The 21,186-nt window shown below is 43.7% G+C and overlaps 1 protein-coding gene across 2 annotated transcripts in view; it reads left to right on the top strand.

The window, feature by feature from the left end:
• Positions 1 to 21,186, top strand: part of VWC2 (von Willebrand factor C domain containing 2) — a 310,713-nt gene that overhangs the window by 51,093 nt on the left and 238,434 nt on the right. For both annotated transcript variants that reach the window (XM_029589754.1, XM_029589756.1), the window contains exon 2: positions 2,095 to 2,863. In XM_029589754.1, coding sequence (XP_029445614.1) covers positions 2,095 to 2,863 — 769 coding nt within the window. The remainder of the gene's footprint in view (positions 1 to 2,094; positions 2,864 to 21,186) is intronic.

The following is a 21,186-nucleotide window of genomic DNA, read 5'->3' as shown; positions in this document are numbered from 1 at the left end:
AAAACAGTCTGGGGGAGGGGAGGAAAAAAGTTTTCATTATTAAAAGGCACGTGAAGAAGGGGGGAAGGGTGAAAAGGTCAGGCCGCATTATTTACACAAAATACAACCGTGCGAATTAAAGTGGCCGCATATTGATTTTCCCTACAAAAATCTTTAGTTTAAATTAAAAAAAAAAAAAAAAAAAGTCTACTTATTATTACCCACATTATCATTACTTTGCATCTCACCCGTTCTGAGAGGAGTTACATGGAAGGAATATTAAAATCAGCTGCTACATGTTATTTTTCATTCTGTGTGCACCTCCGTCGCTGTCTCGCTCCCCTTCCTGTTTCTTTGATTCATTCTTTTCCATTTCACTCACTGAAAGAAGGAGAGGGAAACACAATATTCTCTGCTGGGTCTTTCTTTTAATCTTAGTGTGATATAAGAGATAGATAATCAATTAATATTTCCTTTGCTAACTTGATTTTCTCACGATCTGAACTCGCACAGTATAGTAAGTAGACATCCTTCCTTTCCTAATCTGGTTCACGTGACAGAAGTAAAAGTACACACTGTCTATATGAGACACTTAAAAGTTCATCTTCTTTGAATAATGTTTACCACTGTACGGACCATACCGTTTTGGGAGACTGGGTAGGAAAGAATTGCCCTGCCCAGCAGCTAACTTAAAATGGCATGCAATCTGATATTTTGGTAAAACTGCAAGAATGATGGAAGCAGCATTTCAAAATCCCATTTTCTCCGTAACCCTTTCCCCCCTCTATGTGACATTATAGTACACAGCAGACAAACGGAGGGGCTGGGTTTGCTGCAGTAAACTCCCAGAGCATCTCCTCAGTTTGCATATATTTCTGTTACAGCATCTCGGATTCTCCTTTGCTGCCTTTTGTAATTCCCAAGAAGAAAGGATATGTTCCTTTACCAAGGCAGATTAAGGATGGCAACCTTTGCCTCCACTGGGGATGGGAAAACTCCCTTATGGAGAAAGGCTAAACAGATTAGGGCTCTTTAGCTTGGAAAAGAGATGGTTGAAAGGGGATATACCAGTAATTGCAATTCAAAAAATCATGAGTGGGGTGGAATGGGTAGAGAACGGTTATTTACCTTTTCAAGCAACACCTGGACTAAGGGAGACTCCATGAAACTAGCAACCAGAAGGTTGGGAAATAAGTCACAGCAAGTATTTGTTCACTCAGCGCCCAGTCAAGCTATGGAATCTGTTGTGGTCAAGGCAACTAACATAGAGGGGGGTTCAAAAGAGGATTGGACAAGTTCCTGAAGGAAAAATCCATAAACAGTTATTAGCCAGGTAGACATGGGAAACCCAGCACATATCCCTGGGAGTGAGATACAAGAAATAGATCAACTATTAGGGATCTGCCAAGAAGAGTTGATATGGACTGTCCACTGTTGGAGACAGAATGCTGGGCTCTGTGGACCTTGGTCCGACCCAGAATGGCACCTCTTATGGTCTTAGCATCCACGAGTAACCTAAACAAAAAAGTTCACGTGCCCTTTTTTGTTACTTGTGAATAGATGCAGTCCTCAATGGGATAAAAATATATATAGAGAGAGAGAGAGAGAGGAGTGTGTGAGAGAGAGAGAGAGGCTGAATGAAAGATTAATGAAAAGGCTATCCAATTTATCTGTTGCCTGCTGTTCCTTTTGTACTCTGCCGTGGAGCTTCACAGGTAATGTGGAGATTCATTATGAAGGCTGTGTGAAGCCAGCTGTATACTGAGCAATGAAGGTGCTTTTTTACACTTGATGAACACAGGAATTTGTTTGGGAAGGCAAGGGTGTTAAGAGATATTTCATTCAAAGTATCTGGAAAGAAGCCGCAAGTTACTGCAAATTAACTGGTATCGCTTGGTGAACCACACCCACAGCAAGTCGAGGCGGCGGGGGTCACATTCTGATGTGTAACTTCTTTTTTAACCTTGAAAATATTCATATTAATATATCTGACATGCACTGCTTTACACAGCCTGAGGTGTAAAAGGGCCACACTGTCACATGAAGAGATAGGTGTTGCTGAGTGTCACTACTATTTGTTAACCCTCGGTTCTAATTTTTTGCTTTCCCCGCTAGGAACTTTGCCTTGCCCCGGAGAATTGACTTTGATGCGAATGTGGCGTCTGGCCTCCTTGGGATGCAGAAAGCTATGCCCAGCACTACTGCAATGGCAATTGGGGCCCTTTCTAGCTTTCTCCTGGTGACCTGCTGCCTGATGGTTGCCCTCTGTAGCCCCAGCATACCCATTCAAAATGGGGCTAAGCCTCAAGACCAAGAGGAGTTAGAAGGAAGCCACGAGAAGAGGGACCACGCGCCGCCTGATGGTCAGAACCAGAGTCAGGCAGGCCTGGAAAAAATGGACGAGATCGGCAGGAGCTGGAGGGACGGGAAAAGCAAGGCAAACCGGACTGTTGCCAGCAAGGACCCCCCGACGAAACAGAAACAGGCATGGAGCGCTCAGGGGGAAGGCAACAGAGCGGAGGGGACTGAAATGCAGGAGCAAGCCGACGGCGCCCAGGAGGAGCCCTCGATGGAAGAATCTGCCCTGGAAGCGGTTACCACCCCCGAAGCTCCGGAGGAATACGTTTATCCAGATTACCGTGGGAAAGGCTGCGTGGATGAGAGCGGCTTCGTCTACGCAATCGGGGAGAAGTTTGCCCCCGGTCCTTCTGCCTGCCCGTGCCTTTGCACGGAAGAGGGGCCTTTATGTATTCAGCCCGAGTGCCCGAGACTTCACCCCCGCTGCATTCAAGTAGACACCAGTCAGTGCTGCCCACAGTGCAAGGAGAAAAAAAACTACTGTGAGTTCAGAGACAAGACCTACCAAACGCTGGAGGAGTTCACGGTAAGCGATCCCCCTGGTCCGTTTGAACGGTGAGCTGTGTCTTTGTTTTAAGTCAAACATCCAGCCAGGTTGCGAGAACTGGGCAAAAAGAATTCCAAAAAAAGCCTGCCAAGTCAAAGCATTTCTGAAGCAGAGCATCTTGTACTCGAGGTTCTCTTTTCCTGCCTCTTAGAAGAGAAAAAAACTCCACAGAACGAAATGGGCAAGCGGAGAACTGGGCAAAAAATTGGACTCCCTTGTTTAACTTGCGCATTTTTTTTCCTGTGGAATTTTTTCCTAGTAATTTCCACACTGGGTGAGATTTCCAAAATGCCTTATCACGTCGCACATCCTGTTTTGTATTTCATACATTAGCAGTTGCTGTGGGGTAGTCTTATCTACAATGCCTCATGCCCGAGATCTCCATCTCTTGTACTTTGTTTCATCTTTGCCTGTTTGTAAATCATTTCCTAGATAACATTGTCTGTCTGGGAGGAATATTGTAGCCATGCTAAAAGGGTCTATGAAAATTTCTTCGAACTACAGGCAGTTATAAAGGAATATAGTCGAGCAAAAGTCAAGTCACCTCACTCTTCATTGCTTCAGAGGCAAACTGACCCCTAGATTCATCAAAATGCTATAATATCGCATGCATATGGTGAGGTACATTTTTCGCACCCCATAATACTGCTAATAGAGTGAGGTGAGGTGTCGGTGGTGGTTTAGGGTTTAGGAGCCAGTTTTACTTGCAGAGTGAGACGTACGAACAGCACAGTACACCTTGGTGAAGATTTGACATCATTTGGAGTGAGGAAAGTCTCACAAAGATGAGATTTCTACTAAGTTCTCCCACCCTAGCTTGATGGACTCTATAACAGGGTACCATCAAGCTAGGCCGAGATAACTCTGAGAGGCAGAATATAAATCAAATTAAAAAAAAAAAAAAGCAGTTCCACACAGTCACTTACATGCATGCACTCTTTTACTTTAAATAATATTTATATTAAGAGTCTAAAGAATTGTAATACAAGGTCCAAAACACTTTTAAATGCAAATGATTGCGTTTTATAACCTATGACTGTACTGTTTGGCATTTTATTTTGCCAGCTAACTATCCCCGAGTTCTAAAGAAACAAAATGCGTAGGAAGAAGAGCTTGCAAACACTTTCAAAATGACACCTATCAGATGCCAACCTCAGAGCTAGAAGTGGAAATGAAACTGTGGATGTTACCCAGTTCTTTCCTTCATCAAAAAACATTGTGCTGCCTTGTGCCTTCTCCTCCCCTCCCCACCTGTTGCTATTTGCTTAAATGCCGACAGCTCTGCAGCTTCCAGTACTTTTCACCATCATGCCAGTGATGCTGAGAATACATGGGGTTATTTGACAAATTAATGCTCTGCATGGCTCACTGTTGTGACCTATCTGACTAAGCTGAGTTAGAGAGGCCAGTGGCCTGCAGTGCCTCTATACTGAAGAATATGGGGGTTTTACAAAACAGAATTTGGGCCCCAAAGTGAATCTCCAAAGGGCAGAGCCAAGTATTCCTTGGGCTGGCCCAGTCGTCTTTATGGCAACCTAAGGACAAATGCCATAGGCTGCGTGGCTTCAGATAATGAGCCATTGACATAGCTCAAGCATTTTGCAGAATTGAGGCCGCAGAGAACGGTGATTTCCAGTTCCGTGAGCCTGAATTATACCTGTGCAACCCTGTCTCGAAATATTATGGCAGGTTTACAGGTACGCACCACGTTACTACTATAAAATGCTCTCTAATACACTCATGCATGCAATCTTTATTTTTTTTTATTTTCAAATGAAAGTATAGTGTTACTGACTGGAAATTGTTAAAATACAACTTTTTCACAAAGCAACCAGCTACTCATGGGTGACAAGTTACTAGTCTTTCATGTTTTTTCAAGAGCTTACAACGTTTGCCACATAAAAAAACCCCAGAGAATTTGTTCTGACAGAGTCCCTAGGAATATTGCCTCGTTTTTATTGCCCTGAAAAATGTAGAAGACACTCCTGAATCAACTTCTCCAGTCCTCATAAGAATTCAGGGAACACTTCTGTCATAGGGAGCAGCGGTTCATGACGAGAAAGTGTTCTCTTCTCCCTCCACTCCCCACCTCCCCCCCCCCCCCCCCCCCCCCCCCCACCCCACCAAGGTTCATTGTATTTCCGACTGAATATTTGACATGGAAAGAAAAAATCCATTGTTTATTGACCAATCCTATTTGTCAGCAATAAAATGTCAATTCTAATGTAGTCCAAGGATGCAATTTGACAGTTTATCTCATGAAAGTCTCAGGGGTGACTTTTCAGAAGAGTCACGTGCGTAAAAGCATATCTCATAGCAGTTTTCAAAAGCCCATTCACACCCATAAAATCTAGTGTTACACCCGTAAATTGTTCGTGGAAATTACTTCTGTAATATAGAACTGCTCTGTGATTTTCTTAACCCCCTGCCCTTACATGAGAAGATTTTGTAGCCCGGCACCCTCTCCCCCAAGCTTATTATTGCTGTGATTTGTTAATAGAATGGAAGACTTTGTGTGCTTTGAATGAGCAGACTTTCCTTAGCTGGTTTTCCGGCTTACTTTCCCAGTTACACTTAGTAAAGCTGGGGCTAAGAGAAATATATAGTGACTTGCTAAAGGAACAGAAGCTGGGAAACCCCAGGGCGCGTCACTTGGCCTGAATGTCCTTCCCCCTCCTCAAATAAACCCTACCAAGAAACTCACCAGCTACAATATCAGGAGTTCCCTTACACTCCAGCTAAGAGTTTTGATTTCTGAATGAAGTAAATTTTGGCTTTTTCACAAAAATAACGGGGAAGCCAGCAAATTGCAGGCGACACCTTCGCTATTGGATTAATGTTAATATATTTGTCACTGGCACGCAGGAGTTATATACTCCAGCAGGACCCACAGAACGAGCAAAGGATGATGTCTGAATCCACAAGTATATTATAGCATCGGGCTTTGTGGTAAACAATCTTGATAGGTTTAGTAAGAGGACAGGGTGAGGGCAGGGGAAAGAAAAGGCCCCAGGTTGGATGAGCTTTGATGTCTTTCAAACCATTATGAGGTCCGTATTCAGAGACAGTAGGGATAGCAAAGCTAGCCAGATAAACTCATCCAGCTAACTTTAGAGGCATGTTCAATAGTGCAGCCGAATTGCTGAATATAGCTGGTTATCTTAAAGTTAGCTGGCAAACTATAGGACAGGTTTTTAGTCCAACCAGACTTAGCTGGCTAAGGTAACCGGATAACTTTGAATATCGGAGTTAGCCGGCTATCTTATATGGCTAACTCAGTTCCTCCCAGTTACACCCCCAGAACATCCCTAACTTAATAGCTGGCTAGAATTTAGCTGGATAAGAGCACAAATATTTATTTAGCCAGCTAACCTCTGAGTTAGGGCCTCATTTTCCAAGCACTTTACCGCGTGCGATAAATTTGCAAATCGCGTTAACAGCACAACATCGTGTGCGGCGCTAATGTTTTTGCGAATGGCGAAAACATCGCCGCACGCGATGTTTCCCCACTGCACGAAAGAAGCCTCATTTGCATTGGTAACGCCCCCTAATGCGTTACCAATGCGATATTGGAAAATGAGGCCCTTAGTTGGCTAAATGCTTTTGAATATATTTATAAGCTGACAGATGCTTTATTTGCAATGATAAACCACATCATTAAAAAAATACACTCCCAAGTGGAAATATAAAAGTACAAAAAATGAAGTTGATCAACAATAGAACTTGCAATTACTTAGCATAAATATTACAGTTATTTTGAATTTGTTCTTGCGCGATGGGAGAAATATCATGGGCTCTTTAAGGGAAAAGGATGACTTTAAGTTAAAAATTTAGCTGATCTTGAAACGGGAGCTGCAGAAGACTTCCTTCTTTTTAAACAGTGGTAATCCTGAGAGTTGTTTCATGTGCCTTGGCAGTGACTGCAGATGGACGGTAGCAGGCCAAAGTGGATTGTGACATGTGGAACAAGGTTTTTGGCACGCAGGTTTGGCAGCACGTAGATCCCAAGTTTTCCGGGTGAATACGTTGATGAGACTCTGGGCTAAGAAGTACTAAAAATGTCTTGAATCCCGCCTTGAAAAAGAATAGCACTAAGATTATCCACAGGCCGAGGCAAGACCGTGCGCTCAGGCTAGCACACAGGTTAACCTGCGGTTGGACGTGCGGCCATAACCCCATACGCAGTAAGGGGATTAGTGCGTCCAAACAAGAGCGTAGCTAATAGCGCTCATCACATGTAAATGCCATGTTGAAGAGACGTTTAGCTATTACTCCCTTATGTAAAAAATAAATGTGCGCCCCATACACACATTTTTATCTGCAAAAGTTAACACCAGGCCCGGAGCTGGCATTAAGTCTTGAGGAGCTCCAAAAGTTAAGAGAAAAGCAGAAAACACTGCTTTTCTGTAGTTCCTCCGACTTAATATTGTGGCGATATTAAGTCGGAGGAACCGAGAAAAGGAGTAACGTAAAAAATAAATAAATGTCTTGTCAGCGGTCAGGATAGGAAAACAGATGCTCAATTACCGAGCATGCATTTCCCTAAACTGTGGCTGTGCACAGATTAGGAAACGGATGCTCGTAAAATTGAGCGTCTGTTTCCCTAACCCGCACACAGCGACTTCTCCTGGGCGCACGATGCTGCGGATGCGCTAGGGATGCATAATTTATCCCTGGCACGTGTGTTTTAGCGCAGTGGCTCATTTTCCTATTTCATCAAATATCCAGGAGAGGTGATTGTGCGCGTGGTAAAAAAAAAACGTGTCCGGTTTGGACGCACATTTTTAGCGTGTGGGTATTGCATTGGCCTGCAAGTATGGCCACAGGCAAGCGAAGATGCAACAGGAGACAACAATTCTAGGCGACATTTCACTCATCTTTATTAACCTAAAGCAGCCAGTTAAAGTATCAATTTACTTAAGACTCAATAAAAACTAGACATAGCAACCATTAAAAAAAATGGTGCTGCACCCAGAGAGTTAACTTTCCTCTAGCCTTATGAATATTTGGTAGGGAGTGTTATTGTCACCAGTTTTTTATTTTATCTTGGGTATTTAGGTGTCAAAATGGTGCAATCTATTTGTCAGTGAGTTCAGAATGTAAGCAGGCTAATAAAACAGAACACCAGTCAAGCAAATACCATTTACTGCTACCTGAGCATGGCAGATTAGCAAAAGTAGTTAATGGGGCTGGTGATAAAAATGCATCCATCACCTATAGATTGCAACGCAGCGCATCCTTATCAGACTAAACATTCCGGTGGATGCAACTGCAAAGTCTAGTACATTCTGTGGGTTTCCATTTTATGGCGGTGATGTGTTAATTAAAACTAGCCATAATATTTTATGATGGTGTTAACGTTCTAATGCAAGTGGATGTCATTGTGCCCGAATGGAAAATTAACTTTTGTTTAACACAGGCTAAAGTGAGGTGTTGCAGGCTGTTGTCCCCTTGTTGCAATCGCTTTGTGATTATTATAAGTCGAACCTCCATGCAATTAGAGAGTTTTTCTTAAGTAGAGTACCATGTTCACCTGCAGAATAAGGACACCGCAATGTGTTGGGGACCCTTAGAAAGAGATGTTCAGTTTTATAATGAGATTGTAACAAAAAAAAGAGTCCTTAAGTAAATGGTTTTGAATAAATGTCAATTCAAAAGCAGCAATAAATAGAAATAACGTTGGACCATCATAAAAATGCACACGTCTGCTTGTACCACCAGGTATTCTGCGGAACTTGCAATCCTTGGTCCACAATTTCAGTAATTAGTATTTCTTTTCGCATAGAGCCACTCACATTGAAAATCTGGCTCAAAATTCCTAATTACTTGTTACGCTTATTCTTCAAGATTAATTTCAAGGCGAATGCTTCCCTTCGATTAAGGCTGATCCCTAACACAGCCTCGAGGAATTCAGCTCGGTATGGAAGGGAATCTTTGAAAAAAGGCGCGGCCCTCATCTCCCAAAAAAAGCTGCGCTTACTCCTTTCTTCCAATCATTTTAACAGATGATTTGCATATGTATAGCACAACCTCAAATGCATAATTATGCCTAACAAACTCCAGGGAATGGAATGAATGGATTTTTGCGGTTGCGGACGAGAGGTCTCTTGGGACTCAGGGTGGACATTAACTGGAATGTGCTTCTTTCCATTTCTGCAGTGCTTTTCTAGATTTTTGAAACACTGCTTGAATTTGTTGAGCACACCCTCGAGCCTGCATCTCGGGGTGGTGCTCTGTATGTAAATGATCTTTTTAAATGATTTGGATGGTGTTTCACGCTGTGGTTGGTTGGGAGATTATTTATTTATTTATTTATTTCATGTGAAGTTTTTTTTTTATACCGACCTTCGTTAGCACATCACATCGGTTTACATGGAACAGTTAGAAAAACTACATTTTAAATATTATGGGCCAGATTTTAAAACTTGGGCGTGGGCGTAGATTTGTGTGCGCACAAATCTACGCCTGATTTTATAACATGCACGCGCAGCCGCGCGCATGTTATAAAATCCGGGGTCGGCGAGCGCAAGGGGGTGCACACTTGTGCACCTTGCGCGCGCCGAGCCCTAGGGGAGTCCCGATGGGTTTCCCTGTGCCCTCCGAGGCGGCTCCGAAATCGGAGCCGCCTCAGAAGGAACTTTCTTTCCGCCACCACCCGCCCCCCCCAGCCCTATCTAAAACCACCCCCTTACCTTTGTCCGCGAAGTTGTGCCTGCCTCTGGGCAGGCATAGGTTACGCACGCCGGCGACGGCCAGCCCGCAATCCTGGGCACAGAGGCAAATGGCCGCTGTGCCTGGAGGCTCTGGCCCTGCCCCTGGACCACCCCGCCCCCGCCACGCCCCCTTTTTCAAGCCCCGGGACATACGCGCACTGCCGAGCCTATCTTGCAAGATAGGCTCGGCGCGCGCAGGGGCAGCTTGGGGCAGCTTTTTGGGGGTTACGCGCATATGTTACACGTGTAACCCTTTGAAAATCTGCCCCATGTCACTCTCCTGATATTATTATCTATTTTTCAAAAGAACGCCGAGTTGGCTGGTGGAGATAGGAGTAAGCGCAGCTTTTTTTGGGGAGATGAGGGCCGCGGCTTTTCAAAGATTCCCTTCCATACCGAGCTGAATTCCTCGAGGCTGTGTTAGGGATCAGCCTTAATCGAAGGGAAGCTTTCGGCTTGAAGTTATCTTTAAGAAAAAGTGTAGCAAATACTTAGGAATTTTGAGCCAGATTTTCAACATGAGTGCTCTATGTTCAAAGAAATACTAAAAATTGAAATTTGTTGGACCAATGACTGTAAATGTTGCACACTCATTGCATAATGCCTGGTGGTATAAGTAGATGTGTGCATTTTTACGATGGTCCAAAGTTATTTCTGTTTAGTGCTGCTTTTGAACTATTTATTCAAAATCTAGTGAATGTTACAATTTAATATTGAAAACATTTACAAAATGATGTGTGCAATGTCAGGAATACCTGAACAAAACCCCAGTGGAAATCATATGAGAAAAGCTCCCAGAAGAGATATTGGAAATCAGCATAGGCAGGAAGAGCTGAAAGTAAATGTGATTACCCGCAAATAGAGGAAGGCAAACAAAAATGATTTATTCATTCCTTTCAGCACCAAGTCAGCCCACGCCCTCTTGAGGTGCATGAACAACATGAAAACAGTGCTAGAAACACCAATGTCACGGTCATGGATTTAGTGTTGCAGATTTTGTTCTTATAAATTTTCAAAGGTGTTGTGAGTACACAGATGAGATTCTGGGCTAAAATGTACAAGAGATGTTTTCCATCGCACCTTTGGAACATCAGTACAATAACACTTTAACACATAGCATTATCCTAGCTCTATACAGTTTATAAAACAGAGTGACGATGTGCAAACGTGTTTCCCCCCTTTTTTTTTTTTTTGCCTATAATGGGGAATGTTTGAAACCCCCTGGTGTCTGTAGTCAAACATTTTAGATTGAAAATAAATGCATTAAGATTAATACCGCGAGCTGAAAACATGTCAGCTTCCAAGCGGCACAGGGGACAGGATTTATTCATATCTCCAGAATGGGAACAGCAGCCGCGGTGGGAGCCGCAAAAACAGGTAGGGAGAGGCCTAGTCTTATCTTTCCTCACTATCTCCCTCAACCAGAAGACTTTTTTATTCTTTTTCTGGTTCTGTAAAATCCTTTATTTAAATTAGATTTTTAGATCTTGATGCCATGAAATATTTTAGGTTATGGATAAGTTATGGATAAGGTTTGGATAAGTTCTTGGAGGAGAAGTCCATTAATGGCTATTAATCAATTTTACTTAGGGAATAGCCACTGCTATTAATTGCATCAGTAGCATGGGATCTTCTTAGTGTTTGGGTACTTGCCAGATTCTTATGGCCTGGTTTGGCCTCTGTTGGAAACAGGATGCTGGGCTTGATGGACCCTTGGTCTGACCCAGCAATGGCAATTTCTTATGTTCTTATGTTCTTATGTAGTTGAAGTTACGAGCGGTGATTTGTAAGTGACAGGGCCATTTATGCAGTGTAAGGGAGGGGGTATACGTGGCACGTGCATGCAGTAATTTGTGTGTTAGAGGTATGATTTATGCAAGTAGTGGAGGCCTATAGTGGGGTTTTACGTTTTCTATTATAAGTCATTTGTTTATCACGTACCAGACGAATGCAGTCCCCTGCTCCTTGGAGCTTGCAATCTTGTCAAGACAGACAAAAAACCCCCAAAAAAACAAATCAGGGGCTCTGAGTTAAAGCACTGAGACCATGGTAGGGAAAGCCTATACCAGGTGGGTTCTAGGTGACTTTTGTTGAGGAAAGGGCAAACTTTAATTGAATGAAGTTTCAAGGAAGGAGGTCTCTTTGGAGTCTACATAAAATAAGTACCGTAGTTAGTGGCGGTGGGCAAGACTCTAGAAGAGAATGGCTAAATGGGATCAACTGGAAGACAGGAACCACATAAATCTAATTAGGTAAAAGCTGCAGGAAATCAGGACTCTGCCCAAAACTTCAGTATCTATAAAAGAAAGCGAGCTAATTGTGCTGTAAGCAAAGATTGAAATCACCGTGACACTTCATTATTGTACCTTGCCTTGAGCTTTTGAGGAAAGATGGTTTAAAAAAAAAAAGTGGATAAACAGTAAATAAATAAATGTAGGTGCATAAGCACTAGGGGTTACGTTGCATGATGAAGCAGGTGAGAGGTGAATATGTAATTATGTTATTACAATCATGCTGAAAGTGTGCCATGGCCAAAAACAATTAGGGTGAATTTATGCGCACAATGATTATTACTTCTGTTCCCAGGGAGAATAACTTTCAAAATCTAGTCACATTGCTACATTTCCGTGTGTAAGTGGATTTGTGGAAATTAAGCCTAGTATTGTTAGCTGCTCAGTGAGAGCTGCACAGTTTATAAAATATAGCGAGGCGAGGCTCTGAAAGTACGCGTGCATGTTCCAATAGGCGCAAATATTTGCAGAGAATTGAAAACGCGTGCTTTCTGTATCTATTTTTTAATGCACAAAAAAAAAGTATAAGTTGTACATGTAATGCACTTATTTATATGCAGAAGCAGGTATATGTGCGCATACTTGAAATCACCAGTTTGCTGATACCTCCATTAGTCCAGCCATCTCTAGTTCTCCAAATCACTGGTATATCATAGCACAAAAATGATCCCCCATTCTTCCTCAGTTCAGATGAGATTTAGTGTTCATATCTGCCCACAAAATTCTTAATTAAAGTTCCATCAGTACAGTTCTTTCCTTTTCCAATGGATTTCCACAAGGCTGTTGTGTTCCATAACTCTTCTGGGTTGCTGTGGGTACCACCCAAGAGCCTAGCAATGGTTCATCAACCTCCCATGGCTTCTGCTGGACACGGTTGACCAGCTGCCCTCCTAGAAACTGTGGAGCTTCCCTCTCAATCATGCTCTGCAGCAGGAACCACCAAGACTCTACAGCAGAAGATAATTCCCATCTTGAGCACCACCTTAAGTTAAGCCTAAGGGACCTTCCGCTTGTGGTTCTTCCTCATAGCACTCACGTAAAGGAAATACACCAAATACCTTTCATAAACATCTGCAAAAATGATTCATCACAATAATCCAATAAGAGAGGTTAAGTGACAGCCAAGGCATAGGTTTTAGTGATGCAGGCCTAATGCACGGCCCCTGTCACTTGATTAAATAATCCTTCTGCCAGATGTGTAATCTTGCGTAGTGTTCAGTGTTATAAAATTAAAGGCCATTGCAACAGCATAATAACTTATCATTCTAATTTTTAAAATAGTATAGAGATATAAAAAAATCCTATAAAATCAAATTATACTGCATGATAGGAATAAAACCTGCCTTGTTTTAAAATTTGGATTTTCTTTTAACTCATTACCATCCCTTGCATGCTTCCAGAAATGGATCAGTCCTATTGGTCAAATTAAGTTTTATTCAGAGGTACTGTGGTGGTGTATATTACATTTTAGACTTCATGAAACTTGCCCTTAGACATCTGAGGAATGGGGCCTTGAAAGCACATATAGAACAATATCGTTGAATAATTCTTGTATCGGTCTAATAAAAGATATCACAACCTGCAAAAAAATCCACTCTTGCAAACAAATAATCTGTATGTAATGTTTGCTGGTCACAGGGTCATCCCGCGACCGGCAGCACTCGACCCAGGATGCTGATGGCTTCTGAAGTGGCAGGGATGCCGCCATGATGCCATCAGCAATGCTGCTCCCTGTGCTCCCCTCGGCGCGCATGTGCAAGGCACAGCGCTTTATGAAAACCCCATTGTGGGAAACCCGGCTGCCAGCACACAGCAATGACATCCCGTGGCCGGGTATAAAAGGCCCAGCTGTGCTCCATAGCATTGCCTCAGCAACAGATCTCCCTGCTAGGTTGCACTGCGTGTTGCTCCTGCTTTGGTTCCTGATCCTGCCTTGCCCAGCCTGTCCTGCCTTGCTCAGCCTGTCCTGCCCCGTCCAGTCAGCTCTATCCTTGGCTTCCCTTCAATTCCAGTCCTTCTCCAGTCTGTTCAGTTCTGACCTCTGCCTTGTACCCGGATTTCCCACTTGCCCACTGCCTGCCACTGACCTCAGCTACGAACTCTGCCTACCCGCTGCTTGACGCCTGCCTCGACCTTCGGCTAGCTCCTGGTAACTGTCTCACTGCAGCCTGTCTAGACCTTGGCCTTGCCCCGGACTCTCTCTCTCTATATATATGATCTGTGGGACCCCTTCCTAAGTCCTGTCAGCCCCTGGAACCCAAAGGCTCAACCCGCAGGGAATGGGACTGGTATAGGTGAAGCTCCAGACCAGGGCGCATCCGTCAGCTACTAGTGTAGGCCTAGTAGGTTCACCTACTAGGCTACTTCAACCACACTGCAGCCAAGGATCCACTATCATTACACTGTAACACTGTACAGTATAAGGCAATTTTGTTGAATAAAGTAACCCAAATAATTTTTCTAATACATAAGTATAACAAGAACAGAAATTATATAAATAGTAAAAAAAAAACCCAACAACCCAACAGCACAATGCTTGTTTGTTGAGCTGTAGTTCATTGAGGTTGCTGTTGCTGCGCATCCTATAAACAGACCTTATAGGATGATCCCATGGCTCAGACTGCAGTGCTATACATTACAGTACAGGATGTTTGGATTTAGATTTCTAATCCATTGGAGCCAGCTGTTATTGTTTGTAAGGTTTTGGGTGGACCCTTGGACACTGTGGCAGCTGACCACGCCCACAGGGGGAAGTCCCATGAGGGGCCACAGGTCAGGCTCAGCTTTGGGACACACAACACAGAGTTATATCTTTCATTAGACAGAGTTGATAAGCCACCAGAGGTGGCAGTAGTGAGTAGAGATGAAGCCGGCTGGGCCAGGGTTCCTCAGGATACTGGAACAGCGATTCCCTCTATGGCTGTGCTGTAGTGGAGAAAACTGAGATAGTGAGTACAGTGGAGCATACACAGAGTTCTGGTATAGAGCCTCGTTGGTAAAGTTACTCACACAGCGGTTTCTCCCGGAAGGTGACACAGAAGCTGGAATAGAGGCAGGCCCTCAAGGAGCGAGTACCTGGTTCCAGGGAACAGCTCTGAGAGAATATAGATGGTAACTCACTGATGATGTAGGCAGCGGTTTCTTCCAAGCAGAAGCGATAAGTTCAGGCAGCGAGTCAGGGAACATGGGCCCTCGAGGCGCGAGTACCGGTTCCTGATAGTGACCTGAAAGAAATGAGAGAGGCCCCCGAGGAGCGGGTACCCCGTTAGGATAAAGTCCAAAAGTTGGAGAGGCAGAGTAGCTAGGTATGGAGAGCGAATCCCATCCGTAACGAGATCCCTTGCTAACTCGAGTAGCTAGCAAAAAGTGTAGGCTCTAGTATCCGGGATGCGTGACTTCATCACAGGGGGACGCCCCTGAGGTTCGCGTCAAAGAGAGAATAGAAGCAGGGCCGCGTGGTGCGCATGACCTATGGTACCTGGACAACATGGCAGGATGCAGTGCCCAAGCCGGACCGGGGATGCCGGAGAGGATGGCAGGCAGACGCCGTGGCAGCCAAACGTCCATCAACCGCGGGAGGAGTCGCAAAAAAGGTAAGGTGGACGGAGTGGAGACGTCAGGCAGCGACAGCGGAACACCAGCGGAGCCTGAGGTAGACCCTAGACAGAGGTAGATCATTTAATTCTGGAGTAGGAGGGAAGCTGGCCACCACCATGCCTGCCGTCCAGGAGGAGATGCAGCCTGAGAAGTGCAAAGGGCTTCCAGAGCTATCCAAGTGTACAATCTGGGGAGGTGAGTAAGGAGTGGGTGTAAAAATGGAGGTTAGTAAAAAGGGGAAAAGGCAAAAATAGGGACTGTAAATCATTTTTATGCTTTACCTATGGGTTTGATTACTGTACAAGAGAGACTCCCGAAAACAAAAAGAGCAAAATGAAATCTTAAAGCTCGTTTTCTCTTTGTGGAAGAAATAAAGCTGATGTTTAATCTTATAACACGTGCTTTGTGTTTACAATATTTTGTAAGTGCAATAATTTACCTCTGGGTGTGTTTTAAGACAGATATAACTGTATTTTATAGTTATTGCAAGGAAAAAAGTAAAAAGTGTAGGGGAAGTTTTCCTTTTGGCTCAACCGAGAAAAATGCACAGGACTCCAAGAGCAGGAAAATATCCTCTTTATTCAGATGAATCATCTGGAGAAACCCAGGTTGGCAGAAGTCGTACCAGGGTTCTGATATTCTTTGTAAGATTCAAATCTTATTTACTGTTCAAAGAACAGAATTGGCACAAAACAAGATCTCACAAGCAAAAACAGCTTCAAGCCTTAAGTTTTGATTACAATTTCCAGCTTGCAAGAACTCAGCACATCTTCCAAAGATAAGAGGAGATTCATATTTCTTGCTAATCTTTGAGACCTTGCTTAAGGTCGCCTTTCCTCTCCTTTAAGTCCCAGTTCTCAAAAATATATTTATCTATCAGTATCTTAACTGGTGACTCACAATGCCTTGTTTTAGGGTCTGCTGAAATACAATAATATTGAATTGCGCTTTAAAAAAATGTGCAACACTAAAAAGCCAGAAGGTCTGGTAACCCTTTCAATCCTCAACAATTCCATCATTTTTTACTTTAAGTACCATTCAGGGACCTACTAACGATTAGCAATAAGGAAAGATCAATTACACCTCTGTATCGTTCCATGGTGAGATCAAACCTTGAGTACTGTGTGCAGTTTTGGTCACCGCATCTCAAAAAAGATATAGCAGAATTAGAGAAGGTACAGAGAAGGGCAACCAAAATGATTAAGGAGATGGAACGGCTCCCTTGTAAGAAAAGGCTAAAATGGTTAGGACTGTTCAGTTTAGAGAAGAGACAGCTGAGGGAGGATATGATAAAGGTCTATAAAATCACAAGAGGACTAGAATGGGTAAATATGAATCGAAAGACTAGGGGGGCACTCCATGAAGTTAGCAAGTAGCACATTTAAAACAAAGAGAAAATTATTTTTCACTCAATGCACAATTAAGCCCTGGAATTCATTGCTGGAGGATGTGATTAGGGAAGTTAGTGTAGCTAGGTTTAAAAAAGGTTTGGATAAGTTCCTGGAGAAGAAGTCCATTAACTGCTATTAAGTTGACTTGCGGGCTGATTTTAAATGGCTAGTGCATGAAAAAAAACAGGGGTTACGTGTGTGGCTGGGCCTTGTGCGTGCCGCTCGTATTTTAGAAAGGGCTCAGCTGCGCACCCGTTACGCGCTGAAGTACCAGGCCATAGAAAAGGGGAGGGGCGGGGCTGGAGATGGCCGGTACAGCGGTCATTTGCTGCTGTACCGGGGAAAGGAATCCTGGTATGCGCAAGTTGCAACTGCTCCGTTGGAGCAGTAAGCAACAAAATAAAAAAAAAGGTAGGAGATAGGGTTTAGGGGGTGGGGAGAAAAGGGGAAGGGAGGTTAGGGTAGAGTGTAGGGAAGTTCCCTCCCAGTCTGCTCCAATTAAGGGGAAGGCCGCAATGCTTCACCACGTGAAACTTACACAAATCTACCCTCCTTGTTCGCGTGAATTACAAAATCTGGCACGCATGTGCGCACTGCCCAACAATTTTATAACATGCGCATGTTATAAAAGTATGTGCTGATACATCCCTTAAGTAGCTAGACACACTCCCTTTGGCCCTCATGAGCAAGAGGAACACTCCCAACCACTGGCATGGACTAACCCCTCACAAACTCTTAATGGGAAATCCCGTGTTAACTGCTAGTTTGCCCAAGCTGACAGGTCATAGAAACTTTATTCAAAATGAACTATTTATGCCTTTTGTTTCCCAGTTCCAACAACAAGCTAAGAAAAATTACCAGAGTGTGTCAGAAGCACTAACAGCCGCACATGTTATAAAATCAGCACGTCCATGTGTGCACGTCAGGAAGCGCGCACATATGGAAGTGTGCCCACACGTACTAAAATCTACCCCTTAGAGAATAGCTACTGCTATTTCTGGCAATAGTAGCATGGGATCTACGTAGTGTTTGGGTATTTGCCAGGTACTTGTAACCTGGATTGGCCACTGTTGGAAACAGGATGCTGGGCTTGATGGACCCAATGTCTGACCCAGTATGGCATCTTCTTATGTTCTTATGTTCTTACATTTTGTAACCCTTACCAATTCCCATAATGATCTTCCAATTACCACAGGCTATAGTGAATATTTCTTTTTTTATTTTTATTTTCAAATTTTTCAGTTACATTCAAGAATATATTTGTCAGGAAATACAGAAATAATTTATATAAAAAAAATAGAAAAAGTATACCAAAAATGTGTATCAAAAACATTAGCTCTCAAATCTTATTGAGAGGGGGAAGAGAAATATATAAAGGAAGATTCACAGGAACAAAAATGAAAACTTAAAGAAAAAGGCTTCACATAAAGATGGTCTGACTTATTATAACAGCGTCATTCAAGATACAACTGGGATACTCTGTACTCCTTCTTTCAGGTCTGAGTGTAAATGGGCTATATTAAAACAGGCCTTAGAATAGATGCCTGAGCAACTCAGGTGGCAACTCAGGTGGCACTGTCCTCAGGAAAGTTGATGCAGGTGCTGCTGCTGGAGAGGCTTAGGGTGCAAAGGTCTTCTTGCAATGGTTGGCATGCACTCAAAGATCAAGTCCTTGAAGTTTCAACACAGAACGGCTTACCGACAACACCTGGTAGGCCCATTCCACCTGGGAGTTAAACACTTTTTTTTGTGGTAATTTTAGAAGCACAGCTGGACATCGAGCACAGATGAGTTTGAAGGGGCTGTTAGAGCTTCTGACACACTCTGGTAATTTTTCTTAGCTTGTTGATGGAACTGGGAAACAAAAGGCATAAATAGTTTATTTTGAATAAAGTTTCTATCTACGGGCAGCTCGGGCAAACTAGCAGTTAACATGGGATTTCCCATTAAGAGTTTGTGAGGGGTTAGTCCAGTTGGGCATGTTCCTCATGCTCATGAGGGCCAAAGGGAGGGTGTCTGGCTACTTAAGGGTTGGCAATCTTTTTTGGCAATCTTGGGCCCAATATTCAGCACTGGCCAGTTTAGTCATATCTAGCTAAGTTACTTATCTGGCTAAGGTCCAATGTATATTCAATGGCATGGCTAAGCTGCTGAATATACGTGTATATGTGTGCATTTAGCAGGATAAGTCTACCTGGCTAAGTTTAAACCTGTTCTGTGGGGATCTAAACTTAGATGATAACTTATGCAGCTAGCTCATCAGTAGTTAGCTTTATAAGTTATATGGCTCACTTGCTCCACCCCCGATCTGCCCAGTACGTGCCTATTTTTTGTGTGTGTAACTTTAAGGGACTTTAGCGGCTAAGTGGTGGCTGCTGATTGTAGGAGCATATTCAGTGGCTGCTATTTAGCCACACAAGTCTAGCTTATCCAGCTAACTAGTGCTGAACGCGCTTTGGGACGGATTTTAAAAGCTCTACGCGTGTAAATCAGCTTATGCGCGCCGGGCCTATTTTATAAAGGCCCGACGACGTGCATAAAGCCCCGGGACCCGTCTAAGTCCCGGGGCTTTACTAAAGGGGCGGTCCGGGGCGGGGGCGGGGCCAGAGGCCTCCGTCACAGCGGTCATGTGCTGCGGTGTTGGAGGATCGTGTGCAGGCAGGCTGCCGGCGTGCGCAATTTGCGCTTGCCCAGAGGCAGGCGCAAAAGGTAAGACAAAGGTCAAGGGGGTTAGAGTAGGGATGGGGGAGGGAAGGTTAGGGGAAGGGGTGGGAAGGTCAGGCTAGGGGGGGAGGGAATGGGGGAAGCCTGTGTGCATCGGCGCGTGCAAGGTGCACTAGTGTGAACCCCCTTGCGCGAGCCAACCCCTGATTTTATAACATGCGCATGTCTGCGTGCACATGTTATAAAATCGGGCGTACATGTGTGTGTACCGGGTAGCGCGCGCACATGCACACCCGCGTACACTTTTGAAAATCTACCCCTTTGAATATTGGGTCCCTTGTTTTTAAGAATACCATGAAGTCTTTCAAATAGTCCAGAGGCCTGGGACCTATGAGGGCAATGGAAATTAAACTTTATACCCAGTGCTTTGCCTACATGTTGTGCCACTTCCCCTGTAAAATGAGTTCCCCTTCACTTTCAATATAGTCTAGAATATGAAACTTAGGGATAATGTCTTTGAGCAGCTTCTTTTCTACTGTAATAGCATCAGCATCCACCCAGTAAACATACATATTACCATGAGCGCATACTGGAATTGTAATTCCTTAGGCATCTACATGAAATCCATTTGCAATCTAACAAATGGGCCCTAGGGGCATTCAAAGGTGAGGGTGCAACCCATAAACCTTTCCCCCCCACATTGAATGCTGCACGTGTACTACATGAGTCATTTGTGATGCAATTTGGGATACTTTGGTAGCCCATCAATGTGAATTTACTTCATGTATAATCCCTCTTTTGCTTGCAAGGCTGATAGCATGTACCAGGCTGGCAAGATAAGGCAACAATGATGCAGGGGCAACAGGTAATTCATTGGGGCCCAGCCAAAGGTTGAAGGCTGAATAACATTGCCACGGGGCAAGCCGAGGAGGTAGGTACGTTTGTATCTTATTTCTGGGGATGTTGATTTCTGGAAAAGAAACCTGTAAAGACATGACAAAATAATTACCTTCAGAGGTGGGAACTCCAGAGGCGGCTACACAAGTAGTTGTGTCTCTCCTGGCATTTCCTCAGGCTTCAAAAGTATCTTTAGAAGTGTGAGCAGCACATTTAACCAACACCACTTGTTTGGGAGAAAAGAGAACTTGTAAAAAAGCATGCATAAATACAGCATTTTTAGTAGGTGTACTGGAAGAAGTAAGGAACCTCCGATTTTTTTAGAGAGTCCCAACTTAATGAACCACACTGAAGGTGTATCTGGAGTCAGTATAAATAGTTCACTGTCTGAGAGATTGCCAAAAGACATGCATGAGTGAGAACAAACAATTCAGCAATCTGGGCTGAATAAACATTGGGAATGAATGCAGCCTCTATAATGACTGAAGGAGAGCATACAGAATATATGGCTCTAAGAGAATCAGGAGAATCCCTAAGGCAAGAGTCATCTACAAAGAAAATCAGGTTTGAGTCTTGAAGGGGAGTTTCAGAGAGAACAGGGCAATCTTTAATATCAATATCAACCATAGCAGCACAATTATGTGGGTCGCCTTCATTGGGAAAAGACAGATGCAGGGTTAAGAGAGGTAGATCCATGAAGGTAAGGTTATGAGAATTTAATAACAGAATTTCATGCTTTATTAGCTAAG

The sequence above is a fragment of the Rhinatrema bivittatum genome, chromosome 2 (genome assembly GCF_901001135.1).
Source record: "Rhinatrema bivittatum chromosome 2, aRhiBiv1.1, whole genome shotgun sequence".
In the NCBI taxonomy this organism is placed as follows: Eukaryota; Metazoa; Chordata; class Amphibia; order Gymnophiona; family Rhinatrematidae; genus Rhinatrema; species Rhinatrema bivittatum.
This window is presented reverse-complemented; position numbering and strand designations above follow the sequence as displayed.